This window comes from Aspergillus oryzae, chromosome 7, assembly GCF_000184455.2.
Source record: "Aspergillus oryzae RIB40 DNA, chromosome 7".
In the NCBI taxonomy this organism is placed as follows: domain Eukaryota; kingdom Fungi; phylum Ascomycota; class Eurotiomycetes; order Eurotiales; family Aspergillaceae; genus Aspergillus; species Aspergillus oryzae.
Window position 1 is genome coordinate 707,972 of NC_036441.1, and position 27,434 is coordinate 735,405.

The 27,434-nt window shown below is 46.2% G+C and overlaps 7 protein-coding genes across 7 annotated transcripts; 4 read left to right on the top strand and 3 right to left on the bottom strand.

Annotated features, from left to right (window-relative positions):
• Nucleotides 1–9,749: 9,749 nt before the first annotated feature.
• AO090011000280 (uncharacterized protein) lies at nucleotides 9,750–11,333 on the top strand (the record flags this gene model as incomplete). The annotated part of the gene is made up of 3 exons (XM_023232877.1): nucleotides 9,750–10,619; nucleotides 10,716–11,265; nucleotides 11,323–11,333. The coding sequence occupies 3 exons, from the start codon at nucleotides 9,750–9,752 to the stop codon at nucleotides 11,331–11,333; spliced, it is 1,431 nt and encodes a 476-aa protein (XP_023093441.1).
• Nucleotides 11,334–15,336: 4,003 nt separating this feature from the next.
• On the top strand, nucleotides 15,337–16,277 carry AO090011000282 (uncharacterized protein; the record flags this gene model as incomplete). Its single annotated transcript, XM_023232878.1, has 2 exons — nucleotides 15,337–15,365; nucleotides 15,677–16,277. The coding sequence occupies 2 exons, from the start codon at nucleotides 15,337–15,339 to the stop codon at nucleotides 16,275–16,277; spliced, it is 630 nt and encodes a 209-aa protein (XP_023093442.1).
• Nucleotides 16,278–18,142: 1,865 nt separating this feature from the next.
• Nucleotides 18,143–19,029, bottom strand: AO090011000283 (uncharacterized protein; the record flags this gene model as incomplete). Its single annotated transcript, XM_023232879.1, has 2 exons — nucleotides 18,143–18,219; nucleotides 18,597–19,029. The coding sequence occupies 2 exons, from the start codon at nucleotides 19,027–19,029 to the stop codon at nucleotides 18,143–18,145; spliced, it is 510 nt and encodes a 169-aa protein (XP_023093443.1).
• An 835-nt stretch (nucleotides 19,030–19,864) lies between these two features.
• On the bottom strand, nucleotides 19,865–20,338 carry AO090011000284 (uncharacterized protein; the record flags this gene model as incomplete). Its single annotated transcript, XM_001825885.3, has 2 exons — nucleotides 19,865–20,214; nucleotides 20,272–20,338. The coding sequence occupies 2 exons, from the start codon at nucleotides 20,336–20,338 to the stop codon at nucleotides 19,865–19,867; spliced, it is 417 nt and encodes a 138-aa protein (XP_001825937.3).
• Nucleotides 20,339–21,031: 693 nt separating this feature from the next.
• On the top strand, nucleotides 21,032–22,194 carry AO090011000285 (oxidase ustYa family protein; the record flags this gene model as incomplete). Its single annotated transcript, XM_023232880.1, has 3 exons — nucleotides 21,032–21,341; nucleotides 21,401–21,888; nucleotides 22,177–22,194. The coding sequence occupies 3 exons, from the start codon at nucleotides 21,032–21,034 to the stop codon at nucleotides 22,192–22,194; spliced, it is 816 nt and encodes a 271-aa protein (XP_023093444.1).
• A 1,811-nt stretch (nucleotides 22,195–24,005) lies between these two features.
• AO090011000286 (putative aminotransferase) lies at nucleotides 24,006–25,319 on the bottom strand (the record flags this gene model as incomplete). The annotated part of the gene is made up of 1 exon (XM_001825887.3): nucleotides 24,006–25,319. One exon carries the CDS (start codon nucleotides 25,317–25,319, stop codon nucleotides 24,006–24,008), a length of 1,314 nt encoding a protein of 437 aa, XP_001825939.1.
• Nucleotides 25,320–26,704: 1,385 nt separating this feature from the next.
• AO090011000287 (uncharacterized protein) lies at nucleotides 26,705–27,382 on the top strand (the record flags this gene model as incomplete). Its single annotated transcript, XM_023232881.1, has 2 exons — nucleotides 26,705–26,733; nucleotides 27,097–27,382. The coding sequence occupies 2 exons, from the start codon at nucleotides 26,705–26,707 to the stop codon at nucleotides 27,380–27,382; spliced, it is 315 nt and encodes a 104-aa protein (XP_023093445.1).
• Between the last annotated feature and the right edge of the window lie 52 nt (nucleotides 27,383–27,434).

Genomic DNA, 27,434 nt, shown 5'->3' on the forward strand with positions numbered 1-27,434 from the left:
CCTTATTGAAGTCGTTACCGTCCAAGCCTGTTCAGGGGAGAAGGAGTAACAAAAACTACTAAGGACGTTGGCAATGGCACATATGGCGAGATGCCTCAATATTTATCCGCCAAGTGATTGCCAATCACGTCAATCGTCTGATGTAAAAAACTCGGATTTGGAGACAAACACTCGGGATATTTTCTGAATCGGGCATATCTAGACCTGAAATCGGAGACGATGATTGGGTCGGACATTCGCCATGTTCCTAAGGCCGACACCAGTCACGTGGGTTGTCTGGCACGTGCCGATCTTATCTGGTAGCAAATCGGAAGGCCTGCTGAGGCAACGTCTTATCGGAACATCCCGTCGGATTTCTAATATCCAACGGACTTTGCGTATAGGGAGATAAACTCCGAGTTAACGTGCAGGTCAACAAAGGAAATATGCTTAAATTAGAGCACTTGCCATTGCCAATGCCCTGATGAAGATCATGCCATTCAGCAGGTCTTTCGCCGATGTTCAACTTGCTTAATTGACTCAATTTATAAGCGTGCAGTTTCACCTACAGTTGGACTCGTGCTGGGTGAGGTAAACATTGTTCTATCATAGGACCTACTACGAAGTGTAGATACCTGTTTATCACAATACGTAAACCATTAACGAAATCCCGATCGCCAAGGCCGAGGACCGTTCTCGTCCGTATCCCTGAAAGTTCAAGCCGAAACTCTTCGCTCTAATCCTGCGGTACCTAGTCTCTATCGAATTTCATCAAAATAGTAATATGAGACACGGGAGCTATACCATTTGATATGGAGGAAGTACTGCATCAGGAATACTTGCCAATCATTGGACATAAAATTCATAGTTATTGAGAAGCTTCCTTAATGTCATATTTTACTAACACGGATTACTCGTATGTGTCTCATTGGTCCTAGCAGTCAAGCAACCTCCACATAGTCAGCAATCTAATCCTTGTCAGCTACCTTTGCAGCCTAAGCACTTGTTTAAGCTATGGCCAGTGCGACTCATAGCCGCACCGCTAGGCACCCAGTGAGCAGCGCCAGTAGCCAATGGCATAGGCGTTGTCGATAGTGTCAGCGGTGGCAGTGGCAGAAGAGGAAGCAGAAGATCCCGACGTAGCACTACCGGTAGCAGAAGCGGTGGTCTTGGAAGCACCGGAGCTTGTGGCGGAGGCGGTAGCACTGGCAAGAGGGAGACTCGGTGGCAGTGATGGTGACGGTCATATTGGGGATGGAGGAGCTTGTGCAGAACTGTAGCCGGCAGAGACGGTGCTAGGTTCCTTAGTCTCTTTCACCCATCCTTTCCATGCCTTTCGTGCGACAATCATCTAGGGGTATGGATACTTACAAGCCTGGGGTCGTGTAGGCAAACTCAAAGGCGGTACTGCCCACCGTGATAATGAGCCCAACCGGGGATCCAGCAGTGGTCATAATTATTATCCCCATCATCAGAAGCTGCAATAGATCTAGTAGCTGAAGCACTCATGACTGTGGTCTGTGCAGCGGCAGGGTGTTTATTTCCAAGGGTAGTAAGGGTGACACTGCTCTGATTGCGGCAGTTGTAATTGTTCCCTCTGCCGTGCCGATGGGCTCGACCTCGCTAGGAGAGGGTCGTTAGCAGCTGCGGGTGTAACGATGGCCAGGAGGGGGAAAGAGCGTGGGGCTTGGAATGGCATGATATTCCTCTGGTGCGTGATGATTAAACGAGCCAGCTAGAAAGGACTGTATATATCAGGGGCAAAAGTGGAGGCGGTGGCGCTGATCATGCTGCCGACGGGCGTGGGGGGCGATAAGGATGAGTGGACAGTCTATAATTTGACGTGGAAGGCGACGGTGTACAGCTTGGAGGGGTAGGTAAGGTTGAGCGATGCAACGCTACAGATTACTGGTGAGGTTGAGGCACGGGTGGCTATTACGGACTAACGCCAGACTAGCAGATCCCTTACTCTAGTATGGAATGACGTGCATATGTACCCTTGTTAAGTTGTCTTGTCACAGTGGGGGTTATTCAAATTTAGCCCCAGACCAGCAGCACTCTGTCAGTTCGTTTAAAGGCATTTTCTTTATGAACGACTAGCTTCATATGTAATATACCTATCTAGCTAGTCCGCTTAACTTTGACCTATTAACCTTTAAGCTCTACAGGGAACCATCGCTTAGAGTACACCGCTAGTTTTTGTACTAGCGGGTACTGGTCGAGTATGAGAACTGATGAATAAACTGGGATTTTACTACACTGCTCTGACTGATCTCCTCTTAGGCAGCGTGTTCGCATATTCCCTTTGGGATTTTTAATGTGTGATTCCAATAATCTCCGCGAAACAGCCTTTTTAGCTAGCCCTAGGATGCTCTAGGCAATGCCAGGGATATGTAACATCTGAGCCTTTGCCGTACTTTTGATTCTCTCTTGGATGGGTCCTCCTTTCGATCACCGGCCACATTTATGCGTAGCACTTGCGCTGCTGTTACCCTAATCAAGTCTTTATTGAAGGTCGCAGGGCTGAAGTCAATTTGCAATAGTACATTCTATGTCGGTGCTGCCGCTGTTATAGGGTGGGCCTCTTGGTGAAATGGCGGGGGGCCAAGACAGCCATTTACTGGCTGCAGCTGTAAATGAGACATCTAGACACTCTCTGTAATATTGTAACGGGATGTATTAGCCTGGAACGGTGCATGGATGGGTTCATGATCCACCATCCCGCGTATAGCGCCGGACTTTTGCAATTTGTCAGGGTGCGGCCCGCGGTGTAGCTTAGTAGCCTCTAGACTTTCTTAGCTGCATAAACTCGAAGAGCGCCGGTCAAAATGTAACTCTATCACTCGGTCCCTACGCACTGAACCTCTGTCCTCGATTCATGCCCGATGGCACTAACCATATTTAGAACGTTAAGATTACCGGTAGAGATCGTCCGGGGTTGCATCGCATCTCTACCTATATAGATTGGAGCCGGAAAAAGGATCCCGCAATGGAATATTGGGTGGTAAACCCCCTTGACCTAAGGCTGCCGTATCCTCTTTCGTGTGTTTTCTTAACCCATGAATAAGAGGGGCTACTATAGTACTAGCTTCTTTTAAATATCCGGGAAACTTACCCGGTAATTCAACTCTGGTTGGTCGGGAATTTATATCCGAATGAGTCCAAAATAGGAACGAGCTACCATGACTTTGTGGAGCCCTGTCAGAATATTCTTGACAAACTTAATCAGCTTTAATTAGTGGCTACTCTCTATATCAGGCTTATCACAGTGATCTGAACCAATAATATGGATTGGAAACACCCCTCACACATGTATAACTTAGCTTTCGATGATTTGCCAATTCACCCCATGCCTGTCCCGTTCCGGTTCTGATTTGCCTGATGCTGTAGGCAAGCCCTAGCCTGCTCGTCCTCCAATGTTTTCAAGACCCATAGCCTTGTATATTGATACATGACTAGCCCCCCGTGCCGTACACTATACTAGTAGTCCATAGGCTCTACTTTCACTTCCTCAACACGGCTTAGGACAAGGCATTTTCACACCTTCATGTATCCATTTCTGGAGAGCAAACTTAGGACTTACTTGCAGTCCCCACCAACAGCTTTCGGCTAGAAGCGGCATGTGCGAGACGTTTTCCTTACCTTATGATGATTTGTTCAACGAAAGGCCCTTCACGTGTATGTATAGAAGTCACCTAAATTATACCACCGAGCAAATAGACTAGTCGGAAGGTACTTGTTTTTTGAACCTATTACTGCGGTTCTTAGGTTACTAAAGTGGGATAACCTTGGACTATACCGCTCCCGGGATGTTGATTCAGATCGGAATCAACTATCATGGTCTTTTTACCCAGTGGAAAAGCACACCCTCAAACCTGGTACCCAGAGCTTGAAGACTCTTCCCCCACAATTAAGCGTAAACCCTGGATCCTCAGCCCAGAATAAATCATCTAAACTATCACATGCTTTTCGTGCCGTTACTGCATTTGGCAATTGGCCAACTTGTTGCCATTCTTTCTTTTTCTTCAAGCCCTTGCGTATTCCCCCTTCGATCTGCCAATTACTTATCTGTACCCGGACAGGGGCACGACGGTCTACTGTCAATAAATAAAGATCAAAGGCAAGCACCACCTACGTTCCACCTCGTTGCCAACCCTCCACGAACTTTTCCACTCAAAAGCGAGGGACATTGAAGATATATTTAGGCCTAAGTCAAGAGCGCATTCATCGCAGGAAGAAAACAATGGTTTGTTTGACCAGCCCATTTCAAGTTTAGTGTGAGGAGCTAACCTTATCACCGTTCTAAATAGAAGCTCAATAACTCAACGCAGAAAACTGTCGATGTTTCTCCTTTGCTGAACAGCGTACGTCTACAGCGGTCAATATACAGTCCTATTACTAAGTTATTTAGATAATAAGGCTGAGCCAGGCGCTTATAACGCTGAGTTAACAATCACTGGCATCCACACACGACAACCAGGATGGCAGTGGACTACCTCCGCTAGATAATATTGACGAAATGATTCGTCTGCAGGACATGCTCTCAGAAAAGCTTTCCCGGTTAAATGATGTTCTATACCACGAGGGCAATCATTGACCATGTCTTTCCAGGAGCTTTAACCACCTTGCTGGGGTTAGCCCTTATCCATTCAACTTCTTATCAAGGGAGCAAGCAAGGCACTGAGCGAATTTCGAAACCAATGCTATTACGCAAGTTCAAAAGTGACATGCAACTGTTCAGTACCAAATGTGTACATCCTATAACCTTCAAATGGAGTTATCTCGAATGCCAGTAAAGTATGCGGAATAGGTGATGTGCAGAACAGGCAGGTCATGAGTGTCTGTGTCATTGGGTTGATATCTCAACTCTCTACTCCATCCTATATCTGTCGAGAGGCTCCTAGCTTACAGTATTTTTGACCCCTTGGGGTGATGGAGATGGGGACAACTGATGCTTTTGTGTCTTTGTTCTTTTCTTTATTTCTTTCTTTTTCCCCTTCGCTTAGAAGCATCATATGACATGGATTTGTTTCTTTGATGCCGAGAAATGGACCACGCCAGGAAGGTTCTTCTGCCGCGGCTCCACCTAAACAGAGTTTACATTTAGAAGGTTGAATTGAGTGTGGAGACGTGCCCTCCGGCCTCTGCACCCAAATTGACACATTTGTGACGCAGCATATGTAGAGAATGTAATCCAGTGCAGACGCAGCTAGAGGTCGATTTTCCACGTTTCAGTACTTACTAGTACATACCTATGTACCGTTTAACCCATGTCGTATCGTTCAAGCCCGGATTGGCACTATACTCTCGGATATAATCTCCGTATGACACTCTTGACAAGTGAGGTGGGTCAGCTAGGAATTGACCTACCTGACTACTAGCTGCATTAGCAAGCATTGCCATATACAAAATACCAAATTCTCATGGCGATAGAAATAGTTAATTATTCTGTAAATAAGGTCTTAGCTATATAACTATTTCATAAAGACACATGTAGGTAGTAATGTCATGCCTGATAGTCTGCTTAACCCCGACCTGTTTAGCCTCGAGCTTTAGAGGGAAGCATCGCTTAGGACATACTTATGGTCTTTTTACTGGAGGCTATTGGTAAAATATAGGCTCTGATAAATAAACCCTACTTTTACACTACTATCTTAGCTAATCCTGTTTGCAGTTGGAGAAGTTTATATGCTCGCTTTAGAATAGGGCTGTATATAAATAAAGGTACTTTCTTTTTATTAAATCGTTTCTAGCTTCGATAGGAAAGATAGATCTTGCTCCAAGACCAATATTTTTAAGTAGAACCGGGATGCTCACAGGAATTCCAATGATATGACCCATTGGAGTCTTTACTTCAATTTGACTTCCCCTTGGATGGGTCCTCTGCGCTGCCCACTCGTGGTCCAGTGCATCGTAGCTCCCTGAGCCAATCTCCTTTCAGTTTAAAAGCAGTATAGTGACATTGCTTGTATATTCTTAGTTGCTGTGCCCCTTACGAGGGCAAATCAAAATAGAGATGCAAGTATCGCAGCGCAAGATGTGCTTGTAGGAGCTGCAACTCTCAGTCCATGGGCGGAGTGAAACTTGACAGACATTAGCAAGCCATATATTAATCGAGCGGTATGAACAGCCCATATGAGGGATCGCAAACCTTTACTCTCCCAGATGGCCAGTTTCTAGGGGTAGTTGGTACTCCATTTCCAACACCAAAATATCGTTATCGTCAAGCCCTGGAAATATCCCAATCTTCATGTGTGAAGATTCGTATCTTACAACACATGAATGCCAGCAGATCTGGACTCAGAGAAACGCACCACGGCACTTTCTCTACAAAATCAACGCGGCAGACTCGGACCAGTGCCACCGTGCACTGGAACCCCAGATATCAAGGTATATTCTGATTCAATTTCCAATATATACCGGGCTGCGAAGTATATTACTTGACAAACTGGATGAGGTCTAAAGACGGATAGCTTACAACAGGATTATATTCCACCCGCGGGCCATCCGCTACGTCGCCGAATTTATATACTAGACAGGATTGCCCAGCCAATTTCGAGTAATTAAGTAAGCTAGTCACCACTACAGCCAGATACATATGGAAGTAGATAGGTATATAGTTATAGCAGGAGTACTAGAAGGAACCAAGGACAAAGGATAGAATAGAGGATAGAGAACTGCTAGGGGGGTGGCAGGCAGTTTTAGTTGTGTTTAAAAGTTTTCGGTTTAGACTATATTCTCTCTGTGGGTTTTATGGCGTTTACAATTAGATTCTAGGCTCCCCGGCGCACCTGCATAGCTAAACGTTCAGTAGTAGGCTCTAACAGTTAATAGAATCTTGATTGACTGATTGATTGATTGATATGAATGCCAGCAGATTTTAACGGAGCGATAGACCAGCACTGTATCGACAGCGCCCTCAAGGAATGTCTCCCGCATTCTCAATCAGGTGAATAGGTGAGCTGTATTGCGGTAAGTCAATCTCTTGCCAGGACATAGCTGGATTATTCTAGCTAACGTCCCCAACCCACAGATTCGGCTTTCCGGTTCTTTCCTGAATATCCTCGGAGGAAACGAAGTCACATATGCAGTTTCAGACAGCTGGAGCTAGCGCGCTATCTTCTATCTTCTAGAGATGCAATAAGCTACCATCAGGGGAACATCGAAGCTGTATATTATTGGGAGAATAGCGGTGCAAATTCTGCACTAAGCAGTAAGGATTGCCAATGTTGAATACCCCCACACACCGGAAAGACGTTCACAGGTCAATGCAAGATGGGTTTCATCCAACATATACAGAAACAAAACAAATCTCAACAGGATCTCCGTCGGCAATTGTCGGCAATCTTAGTAGATTACAAGCGCTACTGTTGGACTGTTCCTGCATCAGACAATTCTAACTCCATTATACGTTGTATCACATAGGTTAGCGTGTGATATTTCCCGCAGGATGATATGACTTCCTACCGCCATTGTCCTCTTGATCACCGTCAACGCCAAGAATGTAGAACTGTGAGCTGTCACCCTCCTCAATGTTCATTCATTTATAACACTTGCCATGCTGTTACTCCCAGTGAATGATTCCTGAAGACATATCCTCTTTTGAATTGCGATTGTTGAGACAGCAAACCTGGTCCAATCATTCACTGGGTGGAATTCGAGGTGGCGGTGGCGGTGGCGGCCGTATACTCCTTGGCTGCAGCCCTAATTAAGACATCAGAGCCCGCGCTGTTATATTATAACATATTTTAGCAGCTTAAAAGAGCTTATGGCTAAGGGTGGCAATTCACCATCCCGCATGGGTTGAAATTCTGTTAAACTATTACGTGCGTCTCGGAATGAGGATTGGCTAGTCATTCAACTGATCGCCATCTCAGCGATTGTGTCTAGACTGCTCAGCCACATAAGACCGAAAAACGCCGGTCAGGGCATCTACAGGCAACAAGCACTGCAGCGTGGTTAAATCGCTTGATGTTGGTAGGGCAACTCATACTGGCGTGCTGTGGCGAGTTAACAGTTGAGAGAGACCTTCCCGAAGATATTTACTCTCGGTGCTACTCATGTGTCCTCGTTCTTGTCTTATAACCTGGTGTATTTATTGTATGTAATTTTCACTTGCGAGTAGCATACCTGAGGTATGGAGTGGTGTTATTTATTCCGAGTAACCGTGTAATAGTCCCAGCATGGAGATAGTGGGTAGCTGAAAGAGATGCTCCCACGAGTATCCAATATCGCAAAGAAATAATGCTAGTATGAAGAATGGTTTGTGCCAAATCCACAATAGTTCAGGCGCTCCACGTTATTCCTATTCACGACGAATGAGAATGAGAAGACCGTCTGCAAGCTTCATACCATCCAATGCATCTTCTGGAAGATCATATGGAACAACAAACCTGACCACTGTTAATATTGAGTAGCAATGTTGAGTTTTGCAAACTTATAAGGCGGGGCCATACGATGCGTAATGTACAGGAGGCAGGGCTGAGGTTGGAGGGAAGAGATTAAAATCTGTTATTTCCTGTCCAGCCAGCTTCGCTTTGATTCTAGTGATATACGTTAGACATGGTTAACCCTGTGGTCATAGCTTCAGGCAAAGGGGGGTGGCACATCGTCTCAATGTCTTTGTCGCACTGACCAAATGACTCGAGAGTGCTGTACCTAACGATAGCAAGCTGTAGGTACGGTCAATATCACATTTAAGCGGAACAAAAGAAATGCTCAGACTAACGTATCGAGGCATTCTGGCCGATCTTATTTCCCACCTTTATGAGCTTCTACTAAGTGTACTCTCTACAGCTAATATTAACAGCAACTGATGGATTGTTCATTGGGCTCAGCAAAGTGCTGAAGGGTCAACGGCAGTTGTGCTCCAACTTAATTGCTGTGACTTGTCATTCCCGATTGCCGTGTCCACTCTATGAGGATCTGCAAGAGAGAGAAAGGACACCCAACTAGGCTCTTCCTTTGGGTTAAAGTGGGTACCACCGGGCGTGGCATACCCCAATAGTTAGCTTTCCTTGCCCCAAATATTCTTTAGGATACGTATCTCCCTGAATCCACGCGCCCGGTTGTGGATCCGCAATGTTAAAGCGTGGCATCATCCACCAACCATAAACAATGAAGATCCGATGATCTTTCCTGTATTTACGCCTTAGCTGGATAATTTCAGCTTCAGCCTGCCCTCACCTGTAATCTCTGATTCATGGCCACTTGTGCTAACCATATCGATCACACAAACATTATTAAGAGATATTGGCTGGATGTTTCATCATATCTCTATCTAGATTAGGCGTCCTAAGGGACCTCGAAATGGAATGTCGAGCCAATTTGGGCGTGGCTTGAATAGATAACCACCTTGGCACAAGGGCTATGCAAGACGCCAACCATATCATTCTAGACTTACCTTTCAGGTATAGGCATTGTATGGCAACCAAATGACCCCCGGACTGGGATACCAGCCCACAAAACATAAGAAAAAGAAAGAAGAACAGAAACAGAAACAAAAAACTTGGGTGGGCCAGCCCCACTATGTAGGCTCGGGCTCTCCGAACGAACGGAAGGTATCCTGTAAGGCGCTCTTTGTAAGCAGGTTCCGTTATAAGCAACATGTCTGTTATAAGCATATTGGTCTGATGGTAAAGTTGGCTCCGTGTCCTTAAAAATTTTATTGATCTTCTAGAGGCAAGCATGAATATCTTCCACACTTCCTCTATCGAGATGCTTATACTAGACCGCTGGAACGTCTTGACTTTGCATCATCATACGAGTCAATGCAGCGTCGACCTATTTCCAACAGCCAGAAGTTGGCCCTTCGGTCTCAACACGCATTGAAGCCATACTTGACCCAGCTTCAGCTCTGTCAGTGGTTTGAGGCAGAATATCAACAGCCAATAGCGGAGTCTTCTGTCTCACGAATTCTCTCCTCCCGGTATGACTCACTTGACGGAGCTTCAAGCCACCAATTGAGAGCCAAACGACGACGCGCCGAAAGCTGGCCAGAGCTTGAACGGGCCCTATACGAGTGGATACGGCGAGTACAGGACCAAGAATCTCTCTCCCAGCATCTCATCCTGCAGAAAGCTAGAACGTTCTGGGAGAGGCTCTATCCGGGCCAGGCGATGCCTCAGTTCAGTAACGGGTGGATGCGGGGGTTCCAATCTCATTGGGATATCAATAAAAGCAACTTACAAGGTAAAAGCGCAAGCCATTCTGACGATGGGACAGTCGAGATGATCGGCATTCGCCAGCTTCTCAACCAATACGCACCCCGGGATATTTTTGCTTGCGACGAGACGGCCCTTCTCTGGAAGCGCATCCCGGAAAGTGGCTTAGCTGCTGCAGGCCATACTCCTACAGGTACAAACGGAAATGACCGCCTAACGACCTGCTTCTGTTGCAATTCGGATGCTTCGGAACGTCTTCCTCTCTGGTTTGTTGGGACCGCGAAACGACCTCAGGCATTCAGCGCTGCGGGCATCAATATCGAGAACCTTGGGTGTCACTGGCGGTTTAATACGAGAGCCTGGATGACTTCTACCATCTTCACGGAGTGGCTACTATGGTTTGATCAAAGAATGACTGGTCGGAAAGTTGTTCTTTTGATGGACGGTCTCTCGGCCCATAAATTCGCCTTTGAGGAGGTAGGCTCGCAACTTCAGAACACATTTATTATATGGATCCCCGCAACGCCGGAAGAAAAATACCAGCCCCTTAGTCAGGGGATCCTCTTTACATAGAAATCATACTGGAAATGCAAGTGGGCCTCTTATTTGGTGCATGAACATGACCGTGGCTGGGACCCAATATCGACAATGACAATTCTACACGCCATCCGCTGGGCAATCTCTATATGGGAAATTGATTTGGCCGACGATATCTTTACGCACGCCTTTAGAGCGACCATGTCTATAGAAAGCATTGAACGCATCGACAATCGACAAACGATCATGGACATTGAGAACCTGCTGCATCAGTTATATCTTTCAGGCTACGTCTCCGAGCCAATGGACACTAGCCATTTCATAGACCCCGTCGAGGAGAAAGTTGATGATAGCACGCTACATCTCGACGACTCCATATTGTGCCATTTTGAGAACGCTAGCGAATTACAGGAGAGTGCGAGTACTGCTATTCAACCTCTTTCACTAGTTTCAGTGTCCGATGCCTTAGAAGGGCTCTATAAGCTCCGTCTATATGAAGAGCAGCAGGTAATTGCGAATATGGACCTACTGCAGGTCCTTAAACATCATGAAAAGCTACTTCTCCAGAAACAAACTGAATCCCAACGTGTGTCTGATGCGAGGGCTTTTTTTTGATTGACTTACCTGTACATCCATCGCTCAGTGTTATATTGACGCAATTCTCATAAGAACCTTCAAGCCATTTACTCAATCCTAATCCATCAAGTAGTGTGGGCCACTACTGTTCGTTTTCTATCTTTGCTCTCTGCTTCTTTCTTCTTCTAATACTTTTGCTTCTTTTTCCATTTTCCTTTTCTCTTCCTTTCGTCTTCTTGTCAGAATTTGAATATTTCGCAACGACCTTCTACGTGTTCTACGATAGCTCAAGATACCTGGATGAACTAAGAACTTTATTTTCGCGTGGTTAACGGCGGCTAGGTCCGCCGTTCGGACATTTCTAGTGTGGATAACTTGCGTATTTTTTTCGTTCTCTTGCTTTTTCTTTTTTCTTTTTTTTAATTTTTAATTTAATTTAATATTTTTTTTTTTTTTGTTTTGTTTTTTATGCACGGATAACAGTGCTAATCTAGTACTAGCCTGGACTAGCTTCTGGTGGGGAACTGAGCACTTGGCCAATCATAGCTCATATGGAACTCATATCCGCGTGATCTAGAAGAACCATACCTTCTCCGAGTACTTTTTCTAGGGCTTTGTCCTTACTTCGGTCATATAGAGTTTAAATTTCTGAATGATGATCGAACTTAGTCCTGTAAATACTCTCTAATCACTGTGTTGCGATTCTTGGGCTATGAGTTGATCTTATTCTTAGGGAATCCTGAGTTTAATACTAAGTTCAATAATCGTATAGGCTTGGGGATTCCACGCACTTTTTGAGGGTTCCTCCCTTCCGACCTGTGGTATGTGAATGGTCTAGCGTATCCTCCGTTATAAGCATGCCCTTATTTTAGTACACCCCACAGAAAGTCCCACCCTTGATACGCTGTACATACATGAAGAAACCGTACACCGTACAATAGTTTTCCGGGTAAAACGTCGCGACACGTTTTTTCCACCTGGACATTATTTTCTTGGGCTAACGGCGCCTCCGAACGCCCCTAGTTGTGATAGATCTGAACAAAATAATGAAACCACAGATTAAGTTCGTGTTATGGGAGTTTATATATACTTGGCACCCTATAGGGAATTCGTTATCCTAGGTGGATCGATCTTACTTGCTTGATCAACATTTATTATCGAAACATCTTCTACTCCGTACGCTCAACTAGGTTAGCGACTACTCTTTCTAGCCACGAATTTTTCGAAGTGGGTCATTCTGTAAAGTTGAATTGCCTATACCCTCCGCCCTTTTTGGTAGCGGTGATGTAATATAGTATCCAATCATATAAAGCTGGAAAGGCAAAGTAATGCCCCACTTCAATAGCCAGAAAGAGTAAAGTGATGCGAGTATAATGTATAAGGCTCTCAGGATGTTGATTCCCAACAGAATCACCTATCGTGATCTATTCCCATACTCTAGGATAGCATAGCATATTGCATTGTAATTAGAGAAATACTTTTCATACAGTTCGACTACCGTAACTCTTCCGTGGTTGCCGGTACGTCGAGCGTTTCCCATAAGATTCGGCTATTGAAAAGGCAATTCTGCATTTCACCACCCTCGGCAGATCCCAGTTCCGGAGTTTGCCTGGCAGCCTGTTTTGCTCAATAGTGATTGCCCTAGGAGATCAAATAGACGGAAGTTCTGCATCATACATATCAGTCTCCTAGTTGTACGTTTAGCATTTTAGGCAAACCGATCGCCATTTATTCGTTTCTCTCACTCCTTGCGCCTCAAAGATTAAATTGATCTGCCGCAGGGAAGATGCACCTGGAATGGAGGACATGAACCCATGTCAGCTATTAATAAATAGAGGTTAAAAAAGCCAAACCCCATCTCGCATCTCACCTCGTTGCCAATGCTCCAGAAAACTCTTCCACGGGGAAGCGAAGGATACCAAGACTCATTCAAACCCAAGTGGAGAAGACATTGATCGGATACAGAAAACAATGGTTTGCTTGGCCATCTCTCTTCAGGTTCCATATGGAGAAGTTAAGCTTACCACCGTTTTGAAAAGAAGCTCGTTACCTCAACGCGGCAGACGGCCGAGATCGGTCCTTCACTCGACAAAGTACGTTTACGACACAACCGCTCTTGTTCTAGCCCTGTTACTGAGTTCTATAGATAACGAGGCTGAGTCAGAATATCGTGACGCTGACTCGGAAATCAATGACAGCTATGTGTGGCAAACCGCATAGCAATGCCCTACCCACGTTAAACGATATCGACGATATTATTCGTTTGCAACTCATGCTCTCCACAGAGCTTTCCCGGTTATATGCCGTGCTGGACCCCGACGACCACTACTCGATCAAGTCTACCCGAGACCTTTAACCATTCTGCGGATGACGGCCTTTATCCGGGAAATCCGCTTTGCTTTGAGACAGTCGATGGAAACTTTGGAAAGTCACATTGCATACTCCAAACCCCCTTTATACAAGGAAATAATACACTGGAGGGAATTCCATCAGTAAGGCCACAGCGCAAGTTCAAGAGCGAGATGGAAATCTTCATCATTAGAGGTGTACATAGATATGGCCCGACCGCTTTCACTACATAAAAAATAGTTCATAGCCGGTTATGAGACATCATTAAAAATTATTTGCAGTTGTTAAATAACGGTCTTAAACTACCAATGGTTGTTAATAATCATAATAGCTACTCGAACTTTTATAACTGTTTTATTATATTCCCTACTAGCAACCATCTCTGATCACTATGTACATGCTATCTACCACCTTCCAAGAGAGCCATTCTGTACAGCATATCCCTGAATTCCACTGAACAGGTCATGAGAAGATAAGACCAGAAGCTTCTTAATGCCTGAATGATTTTTCATTCGATGGGTCGTCACGGGGAATGTTTTTCCGGCTCCACCAAAATAGACGTACAGTTGAAGGATTTTTCCACGCGACTGTTGTCGAACCAGGAATCGAGTCATGCAGGTCGATTGCCGATAGACTCAGCCCCTCCGGCCGAATTGACTTTGCCTTGCTGACAAGGCACTGTGTAATCGGGAGCGCGGACTGGTAGGAGGTTGTGGTTGGACATCTGCGGTCGCACTAGTATGGAGGTACATATGACACTATTCATGGCCTCGGAAGGGTCACGCGGGACTGTGATTTCATTGGTAGGAATATGTTGCCGCCAATGGCGGCATGCACTAAAGGAATGATCTTAGGGCTAATGATGAACTTTCAACTAACTGCCAACGTCCGAGCGGATGCAATGGTCCATATTAACCGGCGGTGACACTGCACACACTCGGCCGAAGCCACAAATGGAAAGAGTCATCATTTTGGAGGCTTCTAGTGGGAAAAGAAGGGTCCACTTGAAACTCACAGGAGCCCACTTGTCCGTTATAAGCACGGCTCGGTACACGCCCAAGCAACTCTCTGGTTATCGGCACTCGGCAGTTTTCATTGCTGAAACGGCGTTACAGTATTGATGTTCCTCATGGTATTGGTTTATGTGCTTTGACGCATTCCTTTCACCTATTGGTACACATACTTCCAAGTACCCAGGGCGATGCACTCTATCGAATCGAGCCCAGATAGGAAATCTCATGGAACTGCAGATCACCGTACAGCATTATTGAATCTGTGTAATATATTTCCTGCCACTAGATCTTCAAGGCATTCCTGGTCTACGTAGTTGGTCTAGTCCTTCAACCACTAGCGGCTATTCTTCCACGAGGAGAGGAGACTCGTAGCTCATTCTTTGGTATATGTTGACTGAACAAGAATGTGGGACCGAGTCCACGCTCGACAAGGAAGCTTGCGTCAAGGTTGATGATCATGGAATGTAGTCGCTGCCGAATGCCATTGACCGAACCGTGAGGTACATAAGGATGGGATACTACGGTGGAAGAAAATGAGGCGAACGGTACAGAAAGGCGTCCAGCCCCATAAATGTTACTAAGTTAGGTATAGGCTTTCGAAGTGAATACCCAAAATCTATTTCTCTGTACAGTATTAGATCAGGGGGGGCTGGCCCTCAGCCACAGTTATTTTTATACGTGGCTCATGAATGACTGCGCGCTAGCCGCACGACGGATAAATGCTTGAGGACAGCAGGGAGTTTGCACGGTAAGCTCAACAGGACTCCTCACGCCAATTCACCACATACCACAGGCTACAGTCTCATTCCTGCGGCAATCTTATGCTGCACTGGACACGACATCCGCATCCAGTCCAGCTAAATGTGACAGACCATACGTAGCACCCCTTGTTGGGACTCTTGCTTGGCAGTTGCTTCTGTTTTACTAACTACTTGAATTAAACATCTAATCGCTTTATAGTGCGTACGAGGATTACACCGTATGATCATTACCCAACAAAAAGCGATAGTTATCCATTATTGCGCATCACAATCACCTAATACTGCCGCTTCCAATCAGAAAGACAGGCCAGTCGCCTTCATACCCTGCCTCAGGCCCAAATAAGCTTCGCAATCTCATCATCCTGAGTTCCAATTTCGTGACCTTCCATCTCCTCATTCCCCTCCCTATACCTCCATCTCTTTCCCATCACCTCCTTAAACACTCCAGTGTCGATATCCCCACGCATGACAGTCTCAGAGAAAGGCCGTATCGGCTGAATCCCACCGAGAGGCCTCAGCGTCACGTCCAGATCAGGTGCAATGAACAAAACCGCACTCAATCGACGAACGCCCGGTGTACGTCTAACCCGGTGTCTAGCTGCAGCGATACGGCCACCACTCAAAATAACCGCACACCAGCCAGTCAGGACGACAGTGGCATCACCCGCAACAGGGACCCACGAGCCAGGCGCACTGGCATCTTCGAGCTCCAGGCCAGGGGTACCGTCTTGGAAGATGATAGTGAAGGTGCCGTAGTCAGTGTGGGCGCCGCATCCATTCAAGGATCCAGAGGCAGCGGTCACGGGGTTATAATCGCAGAGACGGAAGTTCATGTTGTAGGTACTGTGCGCGGGTGTAAAATCTGCGCCAGCAATGATACTGAGAGTCGAGAGTATTGATGGGACATATTCGGTGGTGAGGGTGTTGAAGAAATCAAGGACGTCCTTGAGACCGTGTCCAGCTAGAGACTGCTGCAGAGAGGCTGGGATCAGAGCGACACGCTTTGGAGAGAGGTCGATTGTGAATTTCTAGTCTGAGGAGGTTTTGATAGTTGCTGCTGTCTTGAGGATGCCGCGACGGGGGTAGATCGCATTGAGATTGGTGGCATCATCTGGATGAGAGTATAGGTGATCGAAGAGGGTACGGATGGCGGAGAATGGTGCGCTGACGTCTAGCCGGACGCTGGCCGCGGTGGCGTTTGGTCCCAGGAGAGAAATAGTGGGAGCTTCTGTTGAACTTGGCTGAGAACCATTGGGGGTAGCCAGCGGATGGCTGACGGTAATCTGAGCGGTAGCCATGGGTAGCTGAATAGGAGAGGATAGTAGGCAGGGTAGTCAGGGTATGCAGGCCGAGAAGGAATGGGAGAACAGTTGTAAACAAGAGGTTATACCATTGGTATATATATAGCCACTACCCCGCATTTGAAATCAATTGTGAATGAAATGTCCCGCTATTTATTCAATCACGGTAGACTATACCAGTCACTACGCAACAGTGGGTCGACATCCCGTCTTATCATCTTCAATGTTTATCAGAACGACAATTTCCAAGCACTCTATATATTCCTCTACAATGTATTACTTGCAATAATATAGATTATAGAAAGATCACTGTATATCATATCTATAACACATAGTGCTGAATATTGTATAATTCTCGCGGCCTCTGCTCATAGGAATAATCTAAGGGTTATCAAACAATGAATATATACTATTAATTGAGCAGAGAGTAAATTTGTCAGTGCCACACATCGAATGGCAATTCGGCCGGGTGACTGTACTGTATACCTGACTCGGCCACCGAATGATCTATATACCTATCTGCTGACTTTCAAATAGTGGTCACATTTTAAACAGAATGCATAGTAATTTAGTAAACCGGCCTTATACATAGGATCCTGGTGCCCTTCGGTGTAGCATCTTTGACTAAAGTTTCACGGTCTATTAAAGTAGTACGAGGTCAAAAATCAGTTTCCTGTCTTGATACTAGGAGTGTCTACTGCTTGTCTGGGGTTTCCTCTGGGCACGTATCTTCCCTTGTTGACCAGTCTTTTGCCCTGGACAGTTGACATTTTTGGTAATCTCTATCTTGAGTTTCGTTTTATAAACCTTTGCCGCCGAGCAAGCCAACTTCTCACCCGAGCTCTTGTGATCTGTCTGGAAATGGTCTTCTGTTCCTATTGTGTTGTACTGCATGCATACAGAAGCCTGCACAATGACCAAGTAATATTTTAGCTCCCACTAGACAAATCAGGCTTGCAGTCTCTAAATAGAAACACAGGAGTGAAAGTCTTTGGTGAGGATAAGTGTGTCCCCGAGCAATTCCGCAGATCCGGTTCAAGTCGTGGTGTTATGAGCTCATTAGTGCAGCCTTTTCTCTTTGCTACTTTGGGTATTGCATACAGACTAGAAGACAAGAGATCTGTTGTCCGATCTTGCTAATTAACGCCCATGACCACTTGCTTCGCATGCATATCACGTATTCACTCACTTCATAGCCATTATATAGACCAGACCACTGACAAGTCACTAAATGGCAAGTTTGCCGCTGAGAATGCTGAGCAATTTACATCCCAGAGGGACTCCAAAACCTAGCCGATGGAGAGACCTAAACAAGTGAGTATCATTGGGCGAGGCTCTGTGGCTATTTTATCCATGAAAATAATCGACAAATATGCATATGAGCCACCTGGCTGCATAAGGAGATAATTTGGATTTCTACAATTATGACTTCCCCCGGAAAGCACCGAAAGGTGCGAATAGCATTAAATAAAAACAGATCTCGGCAGCCACCAACTGAAAACACTGCGAGGCTCTCGAGGACTCATACTAACGTAGATTCCTGTTTTTCGGTTCAAGCTTGTCTTAACTTCTCTCAATGGTCATGCTTATGCTTCTTCGCAGTCACAATCACATCCGAATGAAGCGCCACACCGGCCTCCGTGACGATAGTGTCCAACGGATCCCTTTTCAAGAACATCATTTCACAATGCTCCAAATGAGCCATATTATCATATCGATGTTCAATAATTGTCCCATGTTCCTTCGCCAGAAACATCTTCTTCCAATAATAAGCACAGTGAACAAGATGCCACTGGTGCGTGGTGAAAAAGTGACCCCCTGTCTCAGGCAACATGGATACCTCCTCAAGAGAGAGCACTCGTGTCTTATTCTTATCCCCATAGTATTGCCAGCTACCATCGGGGTTCGGACCCGCACGTTCAAACCGATCGATGAGCTCATCATTCCGGCACGCTGGAGGTAGCCAGGCTGCAGCGAATGAATCGTACCGACATCCGTTGGCAATAGCCTCTGAGACGGTCTCGCCGCAGTTGCATGATATTGGTTTCAGAGATCGGAGGAACCAGTAGGTTTGGTATCCTATGTTCATGAGACCGATGCCGGCGAGGAGTAGGAGGAAGGTTTGTTTGATAGGAGTACGGGCGAAACCCTCACAACGACGTCGTCTTCTTGAGCAATCGGGGGTGAGGTAGGTGTCGTTGACGCCATTCTCTGTTGATATATCTGCTTCGGAGTCTTGGGCCAGAGGGAAACCAATATCGATACTCGGTCTGTCGCTGAGTGGCTTGTATTCCACCATCGGATGGCTTTCGCTTGGTGTTTTCAATACTTTGCTATCCCTTCCGAACATCGTTGAATTTTAATAGAGGGATGTGTGGCTCACACTATACAGTAGTTAAAGACTGTGGTATTGGTATGCTGCTATGGTGGTAGTAAAGGGCGGAGTGGCTAAAGGATCCTCTCTTCCACTCACCGGTCATTTGACTTCTGAAATGTACTAGTTACGCCTAGCATTTCATGCCTATACTTGATGACAGTAATGTCAGGGGTCCCTGACCGACTCTCTCTGCAAGTGGTCAATTGGTGCTCCTTGCATGACCTTGAACTCAGCTGAAGTGGTGCAAACCTGTTTTACAAAAGGACCTACTTGTCACAGTCATAGCTACCAACAGTTGCGTCAGACAGATGGTTGGAAATCTCAACTGGACCTATACCAAGGGAGTTAATGGTGCGTTTCGTGCAATATGGAACTATACCTTTGCTCGTTGGTATGATCGTATATAGCAAGGTGTATGTCGATCAACATCTTATGTGTAATATCGAGAAAACAGCCTACGAGAGTATGGCTTGCCACAGTTTCTGTACAAAACGAATGCGAAGCACTATCTATACGTGACTAAAGAGAACAGGATAATCCCGCAATGTTGCATTTGCAGTGGCATTTTTCATGCGTAGCTAACTAAAGGCAAAGAGGCTCTTGGACAACCTTCGACATGACGGGGCAATCGACCAGCCAGATCAGAACACTTGAACTTGCATATTAAGAGCATTTCTGAAACCAAAAGAAAAAAAAAGTCGAGTAACAAAGAAAAGGATCGTATAAAGTTTGTTGCAAGATCATCGTCACATTCTAAAGTCATTCATGCTTTCGTAAATTGGCACTCTGAGCTTCGTCATTGGCCCATTCAAGGATAGAAGGGAATAGCCTCGGCGTCTTCGCTCCGCTTTGGGTAGTAAGGAATAGCTTCAGCATTCTCACTACGCTTCGGGTAGTAGGGAATGGCCTCTGCCTCCTCGCTGCGCTTGGGGTAGTAAGGATTAGCCTCCGCGTCCTCACTACGCTTCGGGTAGTAGGGAATGGCCTCTGCCTCCTCGCTGCGCTTGGGGTAGTAAGGAATAGCCTCCGCGTCCTCACTACGCTTCGGGTAGTAGGGAATGGCCTCTGCCTCCTCGCTGCGCTTGGGGTAATAAGGAATAGCTTCGGCATCCCCACTCCTCTTGGGGTAATATGGAATGGCCTCAACCTCCTCCGTAGCTGGGTAAAGCATTTATGAGTACACATTGATCGAGAAGTACGAGAAGGAGTCCTTACGAATTGGAGATGCCAGGGCCAGTGGAAGGCCGATAGCAAGCAGCACAGTAAAAATCTTGAACTGCATTTTTGGAGGCGGAGAAGTTAGGGCTCAACAGCGGGAGATAAGTCGGACCGGGTAGTTGTGGCGTTTTTGCACGGACTTGTGTTCGACAGATGTTTCGATGTCTAACGCCATGTTGGACACGAGAAGGCCTAATCTTATACCTTAGATTCTAATCAAAAATATCTGTCATGCAAGGCTTCAGCCGGAGCGGGGTGGAGTATATTCACTCCATGGCACGGTACGTTGGCAAGCCAAAACCACCCCTTACTCGCCGCTTCCCTTGCTTGCTATTTTCTGTCGCTGCACAAAACGTCATATAACAAACATCACACTGAGAGTTTTAGGCGGTGTGGTCGGGTACCCTGCTAGTACCCCTCTTTGACTTTTGCAGGGTGCTGAAATCGTAAGGGGTAAGGCCATCAGGAGCTGGATTTCATCATAGTTGGCATACGGTGAAGTCCGATGCGAGGCCAAACACGTAGTCAACCAGCAGCCAGCCACTTCTCACAAAGATAACTACCCCTCTTTTCTTGCTCTAATCGACCATCATCATATTTAAATCGGAATCTCGAAGGCTTACTGGGTCCCTTTCTGTTGCGGTGAACAAACAAGCAACCGGCAGTTGATTCTCGGTCTGCGGTTGAGCCCTTGAAATATAGGTAAAGTTGGTCTCTTGACTATCCTTCCCATCTTTCAATCAAGCCGAAACATATCATGTCGCACTGCCAACTCAAAGAGACGGCAAGAACATCCATCGATGGGAAGGGCGGCTTTTGTAAGGGTGACAGCGAAAGAGATTCCGAGAGGGGTCTTCTAACTGACTCCCTGCCAGCGGAGTCAGGGAATTATTGGTCCTGCTCTGGTACTGAAAGCAAGAGACCTCACTGTTTGAGTCTTTGGATTATATGTTTGAACATCCTGATCTTCAGTGCCTCGATCGTATTCCTCTTATCACCACTCTCCAGCCGGGCCTGCCTCAGCCATCTCAGCGATCAGGACAAATGGAAAGCAACCTCATACTATGGTGAGCTGATACCACAAATAAGTGTCACAATCGAAACATAGACTAAGTCTGCACTTCAGCTCCTATACTAGAAAGATTTGACATCCCGCGCGTCGTGCTAACGACGAACGGCTCATTGTATGACTCCGAGCCGCCCTCAATTATGCGCATCCCTCAAGGCGATGAAGCCGATGCAGAGTGGTCCAGGATAAGCTCTGGAGTCTTCCCAATCCTGATCTCGGCGGAAGAGGTCCGCAAGTTAGGCAAAGACCCGGCACTAGCAGTCCGAGTCCCCGATGAGTTTGGTTATGGGCCTGATGCATACCTTGCACAAACAGAAGTTTTCCATCTCCTCCACTGTCTTGACATGCTGCGCAAAGAGATTTCTTACGAGCACTACTATTACCCAGAGTTCGGAAACAATCCCGATGCCCAGCACACGGCTCATATTACTCACTGTATTGATATTCTGGCTCAATATCTCAAATGCCAAGGCTCTACTGACGTGATTTTGTTCAATTGGGTTGGAGGTTGGGACCAACCTTTCCCAGACTTTATGAACAAACATGTATGTCGTGACTTTGAGGCACTGCTGGCGTATGTGAACGAGAACTCGCTTGCGACAGAAGTCTTTCAGAAGATGAAAGAGCCACCCGATGGTTACCCGGTGCAGCCCGATCCTTCAATAGCGCCATTCGTTCCTACAGCTGTTCCTGGAAGTTAATATAACATTGTAGTGTTCGAAAAAATACCACTATTAATAACACCATGCTATTGAAGTGATATGCCTGTTGAGTGAAATAATAGCAAGTAGACGAGGACACAAAAGGAGAAATGCTAATATGATAGCTCAAAGTTCATTGCTAAGATGTAGATGGGTTAGTTATCGGACTTGTCACGGCGATTTCTATGCAAATTCTGCTGTGTATCTTCCCCTGAATGCACAAATATTGTGCTTATCTATGTCTAATTCTCAGCTCAATTCTCGACACTATTGCACCTCAACAGATGTAGAGTAGGTATCCTTGCGGGCGAATAGACCAGTATAGGTGCAGCCTTTCCACTCGCATTTAACACTGCCAGCGTGACGTGCTCTACTGTAGATGAAGAGTTAGGTATCTCATGATTAGACAGGGCAAAGGTAGAAAAGGGAAAGCTACCTTGCTTTCGATCCTCTGAGGCGGGCATCCGGTCTTCGAGTGCGGGTCTTGGGTACTGTCACTGTCGTAGAAGGCTGCTCAATGGATGAGACAGCATTGGGGTTCGTTGGAGGAGATTTAAGAGGTAAAAGATTGTCATTGTCAATCACTTGTGGGCAATATGTTGCGGCTATTGCAAAGTACAACGGTGTATCATTAGCTAGCCAAGTGTCCGCGCCATTACTAGGGCTGGTAGAGCGCACAGCATACCATGTTTCAGGCGAAGACAGGACTGGCAATGCATTTGACTTCATTAAGGGAGGTCTGTCCGATGGAGACGCATTCTCGGGGTACGGGAACACAGTATGGGATGTGTGGCTCTCGTCCTCACTCCCATTTACCCACGGACCTGCCCAGCTCCTGCTGTACGGATCGGACGACATAAGGACAGCACTAAATAGACAAAACAAGGACGAGAATAACTAAGGAGAACTTGGGTTTTGTGAGGATGAGACGGGCAATTGAAGCATGATGAATATGAGGAAGCGATTAAATGGGGAACGGGGCTTTATACACGAACATGGCTGGGATTGAAGTTTTCTATAGAACACACGGCTAGGGCAACAAGAATATGGCTTTAAGGTTTATCATAAATCCTCATACATAATATGTAACGGGCCAATCACTGTACTACGTAACGGGCTTCGCTCATCTCAGCCACTAGGGAGATTAAGTAGAACGCACTATTCCAATTTTGGGTCTTCTGTTCCGTTTGGATCAGAAGACCCAGAATTGGAATAGCGCGGTAATCGCAATACTGGGCTGGGAACATATGGGGAAGTTGGAAGTGTCTTGCTTCTAGGGCTATCTCAGCCGATCTCACCTCAGTAGTACTTCTCTATCAATTTAGACTTCCGTGCACTGATTATCTTTCTTCTCTGGCTGTTGTTTCACGTATTTCCACTTCTCTGCGCCAGATTCCCAAGATCCCCACCGTTTGAATTTTGCCTCGCATTGATACTTCCTACGCATCGTCCAATATCTGAGGCATTTCCCATCTCACCATAACTCGCTATATCAAAACCAGGCCAGAGCAGCCAAAGCAGTCTTCCTGGCTCGATCTATGTATTAAATTATATCCATCATCTTCTAATTTGTGGACATATGATCATACGAAGCCACATCTGCAAGGGTAATCCATTGTCCTGAGGTCCCAAACCCTAGTGAACTTTCATCGTATTGCAGATTTTAGAAGACATACTCCAAGTCTGAACTCATATATAAAGAGATACCCATTCCTCTTGAGTCATGGCCGTTTCATGGTGTTTCCGTGGCGTCCTATGGCCTAAGAGGCCTCTGACCTATTCTCTGTTGTACTCGTCTACCTCGCAGTATGGAGTCGTATACACGCCAGAGGAAGTTGGTGGATTTGATCTAGCCTCTTTTGCCTGGCTTCTAGATAGGCAGCTTCGGCACTTTTCTGTAGGATTCATATGGCCTCAAGAGGCAGGTTGCTATAGTTGCCATTTTCGAGGGAGAATCCATCCTAAGCTTCGAGTGCGGCCATAATTCTCCGTACAGCCTCACTCAGATACTCTTGAGGTTGTGAGAAGACTATTCTATACCATCCACCACGCTCTGAGCCGAACAAGGAGCCACTAGCCAAGAAGACTTTCTTCTGTAATAAGAGATCCATGACCGTTTCACTAACATCCTCATCGTCCTTGACCTCGGGGTGTAGTTCGTGATACTTCTTCCCCAGATTCATCCAAATGAAGAATGCGGCGTTGGCTCCAGTCGAATATTCAATGCCGTTACTCTTGAGCTGCTGCACAACGAACGAATAGTTCTCCGAGAGCTTCTCGCGGTTCAACCGAATATATTCATCCGTAAAATTGACGTCTTCAAGCAAGAGAGCTACCAGATACTCCGAGACCCCCGATACGTAAGAATATAGACCAACATTCCTTAATGCAGCCAGGATGTCACGATTGGCTTGTGAGATGATAACGCCTAGTCGGAGACCATTGGCGCCAAAGTCCTTGCTCACGCCCCATAGTACATGAACAAGCTGGGGATCAATGATACCCGTCAGATCAAGCGAAAGGGCAGATTCAAAGTCGACAGGCTTCGGACTCTCGTCAACGGTATTCTTCCAGACGGACAATGCATAAATCTCGTCACTGATGAAGTGCATCTGGTATTTTTGGCAGAGTTCCATCAACTTCAATAGCACGTCTCTGGGGTAGCATCGCCCTAGTGGATTGTGAGGATGGCAGAGTGCCAGCCCCTTTACTTTCCGTCCTGTCGTCTCCTGGAAACTCAACAGTGCTTGTTCATACTTCTGGACTGCCTCCAAACTGAACGGATCACAGTCATCAAAGCTCACGGGGATAACGGTTGCTCCAGGTCGCAATGATATATCCGGTATGAATGTCCCATAGTACGGTCTTCCCAGAAGAATTGCCTCACCAGGTTCCGTTATAGCCCAAGACACATGCTCGATTGCCGACGAAACACCGTTGGTAATAAACAGATGACTAGGCTCCACCGGATGGAAGGGACGGAAGTGTCTGTTAACAAAAGCAGACACAGCACGTTTAACTCTCCCTGACCCAGTAGGTCCATCATTATACGTGAGTAGCTTGGCAGGCAGGTCGAGTTGCCGGTTTATAAAACTCAGCAGGTGATCGTGCATCAGGACATTCTCAGCAACGCCCACATTCACGTATCCATTGGGGTTTGTCTTTTCGCACCATAGGTCATTCATCACGTCCCACATCAGGTTCTTTGAACCTGCTACTAGAGCGCTCTGTGCCCTTTGGGAGATGGTTGAATGTGTTGTTTCTGGCAGCGACATTGTGGGTGGTGGAACACTTAGAGAAAGCGAGCAAGGGGAGAAAGAAAGGGTATAGTGGTAAACGAATACCGAATACGACAGGTACTCTGCAAGGTTTATATTGCTGAATATCAAAGTTCTTTCTAGGCTGAGTCAAATTGACAAAAGAATTGGGTATACTTCCACAACCGACTTCGGCGTTATGACGGTTACGGACGGTTACATTCGGGTGGATCTCCGAGGAATGACCGAGTCACCGAGATTTTATCATCCAATGAATTCGAGAACCCTCAAAGTCGTATACGTACCGACTCGACTTGCTCTATAGGCTATTTTCAACTGTATAATACCGCTAAAAAGGCCTAAGTCCTAACATAGGTCATATATGTGCGTATTTATATACAAAAAGCGTATTAAAAATTAAGGATTTTCAATTCATGACTATGTCGAGACCCACTTAACCCCATTCCTTATGAGACTAGGGCAGGCAAGACCATAGCCCTATTCATTCCTAACAGGTGCAACCCTTAATCGCACTGGCTAGCTCACGTCGCCGTTCCCCAGGGACTCCCCCATGGCCACCCCCAAAGGGAAGGCACCAAGTTGAGAACAGCACTGTTTACAGCGTGCTCTGCTATTAGTGATAGAGTACACATTTTGATAGTCCCAACCTTTCCCACCTGGCGGATATATAATAGTACAGTTCGCAAAATTAGTGACCCTTGGCGGCAGGTTGAAAGGTGTTACTGTGGCAATGTCACTTTGAGCTAAATGCACCTCCCAGGCCAATATCAACATCATTCAAGAGGCGACAATGTCTCACTGAAAGCAAAGTAAGAGTTCCAGGACGACAAGCCGTCAAATAGTCTAAAGTTCGGCAACTCCCATGAATTATCGGCAACAGCAGAAGTACTAGCTTCCATATCCAGAGGCCGAGCATCTAGAATACCCTCCACGACACCTGTAGAAACTCCGCGACAAGGATCTCGGCTTGAATCGGGAGCTGGAATGATACAAATTGTTGGGGTAAACTAAGCTTGCATGGCTACTATCATCCTTTGGGTATAGGATATCCTGGAATAATCTATACATCATGATCAGGAAGCCCTCTAAGCCAACGTGTCTGATATCTAGTACTTTGAGCGAAAGCTTCTGCACGCTTCAGTCATTGCCCTACCAAACATGATTTTATACTATACTTTTAAAGCCCTCCTGTACTGGAGCTACGAAGGAAAGGCTTATACCGAAGTTTATATGATCTTGATGATCCAAGAAACGTCCATTTATTTTCCACCAGAACTAGACATGAGTGAGGCTGACGTGAAAATAAGAAGAATGCACTCGCAGGAGACTCCGCATATTACAGTCAAGCTCTTTCCTTGAAAAATCTCGGTACTTAACGATTTATGTCCTGCTGGTTCGGAACAGGCAAACTGTACATTCTGCTCGAGACCTAATTGTTGATTTGACTCCAACATGCACCTAAGCTTGTGTTACCGCAGTGCATTGCATTGCTATATAAGAGGTGCTTCAATTGCAACACGTCAACCAATCTGAATTGCAGGACGGCACAGCATGGTCTAAGCCCATATGAGCCAACCCGGGCAAATGCTGCATTCAAGCTCAAAGCGGGGTACCTGTATGATAGTCTGACTACGCCTCACGTTGTTCTTCCTTCCTTAACCACCCACAAAGGCTATATCCAAGTCCCAACGTTTTGATTGCGATATACCGCACCTCTCCCCTTGAATCAAATTACATTGCCTAGTGAAAGGTCAGTATATTAACACCTTTGCAGGACACCAAAGAAGACTATCAGGCTGATCCTTCGATCCTCCGCCGAGATGAGCTCCAATCTACAGAACAATACCCAGGCAAATCAGGAGGCGGCACTCCAAAATCTCGAAGGAACCGACAGCAAACCGAAAACTATTAAACCTGAGGATCGCGCTGCCTTGAATGAAGCGTTGACGGACCAAGCCACCATGATGCTGCTATCAACGGCCGGACGCTCATCGCAGCAAGAACGTGAGCGAAAGAGAGCAGATGCGGAGGCTCGATCAAGAGCAAACGGGGGATTGTGATGGGGATTACTGTGGACTCAATCTCGTTGAGGCTACTAGACATATAAGATTT